General features: G+C 37.0%; 1 protein-coding gene across 1 annotated transcript; it reads left to right on the forward strand.

Moving 5' to 3' along the window:
• The first annotated feature begins 1,748 nt into the window (after nucleotides 1-1,748).
• On the forward strand, nucleotides 1,749-2,142 carry LOC118734757. Its single transcript, XM_036464450.1, has one exon. It carries the CDS (start codon nucleotides 1,858-1,860, stop codon nucleotides 2,125-2,127), a length of 270 nt encoding a protein of 89 aa, XP_036320343.1. The 5' UTR covers nucleotides 1,749-1,857; the 3' UTR covers nucleotides 2,128-2,142.
• The last annotated feature ends 265 nt before the right edge of the window (nucleotides 2,143-2,407 follow it).

Raw genomic sequence — 2,407 nt, forward strand, 5'->3', positions numbered from 1 at the left:
CTTTTTAAACACTATTAAAATATTCAACCAAAGATAGATTATTTTGTTATTAAAAAGAAGTTGACAAGCTTTGCGAACTGAAACGCGAGATTCCAAAATAACTATAGTGCTGCCACTGTATTAGTATTTCGTAATAATTCACTTTTCCTTACAAGGTGTGTGCAGTGTTCAATGCTTTTCGGTATCTTCTTTCGTTTAATATATATGTAAATAAAAAAAAATTTTTAATAAAAAATCGCGCGTTTTTTTATTAAAAGTTTTCGGCTGCGGCGCTTTTTCCATAAAAATTAAGGGAAATATTTAGCTATTTGTACAACGATTTAGGAGTGGGGGCGGAGGGGGAGGTAGTGTGGGCCCCACAAATCCCCCCTAAACGAAAGAGGATTGACGCCGCTTTATGAAAAGTCACCCCTCCCCCCCTTCCCCTCCCACAGACCTCTGGGGAGCTGTTTGAAAATAGGGGAATTTTAGTTTTTTTGCAAGGAAAAAACAAAGTTAAACTTGCGTCCGAAGAAGGGGGGCTGAACACCTTTTGCAGAGAATACCTTTCTGCGTAGGCGGCCTTCGGCCGCGCTTAGGGATTATAACCCTCACTACGTAGAATTATCCTTTCTGTGTGACATTACTGGGGCTACCGCCCATAAAAGTAGCGCTGCCATGGTATAGTGAAATTTCCTATATATTTTGGTTAGAATATTTTAATTAGGTGTAAGTAATAAAAGAAGAAGTGTATAGTGTAAACTGAGTGTAATAGCGCAAATGAAATGTGAAATAAAGGTACGACCGCACTAGGCAACGCGACACGACACTACACAGCGCGGCAAAATATTCTTAGCATGTATTCTTATGGAGCATACCGCACTACGCTGCAGCGGAGATACGCGACGCGACGCTGCGCGGCAATTTTGACCAACTAGGCAAAAATGTCGCGCCGCGTGGTGTCGCGCAGTTCCAGTGCCGCCTAGTGCGGTATAGCTAGCGGAACGACATAACATTTCGTACTATATTTTTAACTTGAAGTAATTGGATTTCCAATTTTGAGTCAATATTCACATGCATTTCATTAAAGAAGAAAATTGTATGTAAAGAAACATAATATTTGAGAAGAATTCGCCAAGGAAAATAAAAATAAAAGGCATTAACGTAATGTCATCAGCGTCACTGGCATCCATCTTGTTTGAAAGTTTTGACACAAATAAATTAAAAAATTTGCAGCGAAGTGTCGCGCCGCTGCAGTTTCAGTGCGATATATCAAAAAGTGTCGCGCCGTGTGGCGTAGTGCCGCTGCAGTGTCGCGTCGGTTAGTGCGCCTGACCTTTAAGTGGCAATACCAGCGATTTGAGGTTATAATAATTTTGGCAGGCACAAAGTGTGTTTACTCTGTTTTATTAACGAAATATATAAAATAAAAGTGAATAAATGATTTTGTTTGCATAAAATAATAACCGGAGACGTTTTAATAGTGTTTTAAAAGTGAAAACTGGTGATTTAGAGTATTTTTGACGTGGTAATTGCTCATAGAAAACAACGAAATTTAACAAAAGTTTTTTGTTTATGATATAAATATAAATATGTATTGTTTAGTGGTTAATAATTTTAGGCCTCCCCCTCCAGATTGTTACTAGGTGGCCAGAAACGCGTCGTTTCAAAATTGCAATTTGCAAAAACATCGATGTTGAGAAAAAAATCGATGTTTTCCTAGCTGTACAGGGTATAACGGATGTTTAGTTTATTGCGAATGTCCCTGTAGTATGTACCCAGTTCTCACACATTCCACCTGATACACTGATGATTAATGAAAATACTTCGGTGACATCAATGGAAAATAAGTAAACGAAACCTGGTAAGGTTGGTAAAATGTCTGGTTTCGACGACCCTTTTGGTGAAAATCCTTTTGCTGATCCTGCTATTCAACAAGCGACAAGAGTAACATCCAATATCCAAAATTCTCTGGAAGATTATAATCCATTTGAACAAGAAAATACTAAGCCGCAACTGCAGATAAACTCTGGTAACAATGCTGCTGTGGTTCAGCCCTTATCGCAAAACGCCCCCCCAAACGCTGCTCCAAGTACAAGTATCCAAATAACAACTGAAGAATTGCAGGTAATATTATCTCTATCTTAAAAATGTTTTTAATTTTAAATTCGCCTGAAAACTTATGTGAATATCGCTACTAGGAAATAAATACGTACACGCGTATGCTAGTACATACATATATTTATGGAATTATGTAGTAGTAGTAGTATATTTATTTAGCTTTAAGCTATTTTTTTACAATTCGTACTTAGTACTATAGAAACATACATGTTCATATGTGTTTAAGGATGGTTATACAAAATTTTCTTTTACCCAATTTGATAGCTTTCTTTTAAATGAGTTGAAAATTAAATCTTTTATATCATAA

The sequence above is a fragment of the Rhagoletis pomonella genome, unplaced genomic scaffold (assembly GCF_013731165.1).
Source record: "Rhagoletis pomonella isolate Grant_MI unplaced genomic scaffold, Rhpom_1.0 Rhpom_scaffold_00002, whole genome shotgun sequence".
NCBI lineage: Eukaryota > Metazoa > Arthropoda > Insecta > Diptera > Tephritidae > Rhagoletis > Rhagoletis pomonella.

What these genes read in the sequence shown, in the direction of transcription:
- LOC118734757 (XM_036464450.1), top strand. Translation starts at nt 1,858, where the DNA reads ATGTCTGGTTTCGACGACCCTTTTGGTGAAAATCCTTTTGCTGATCCT.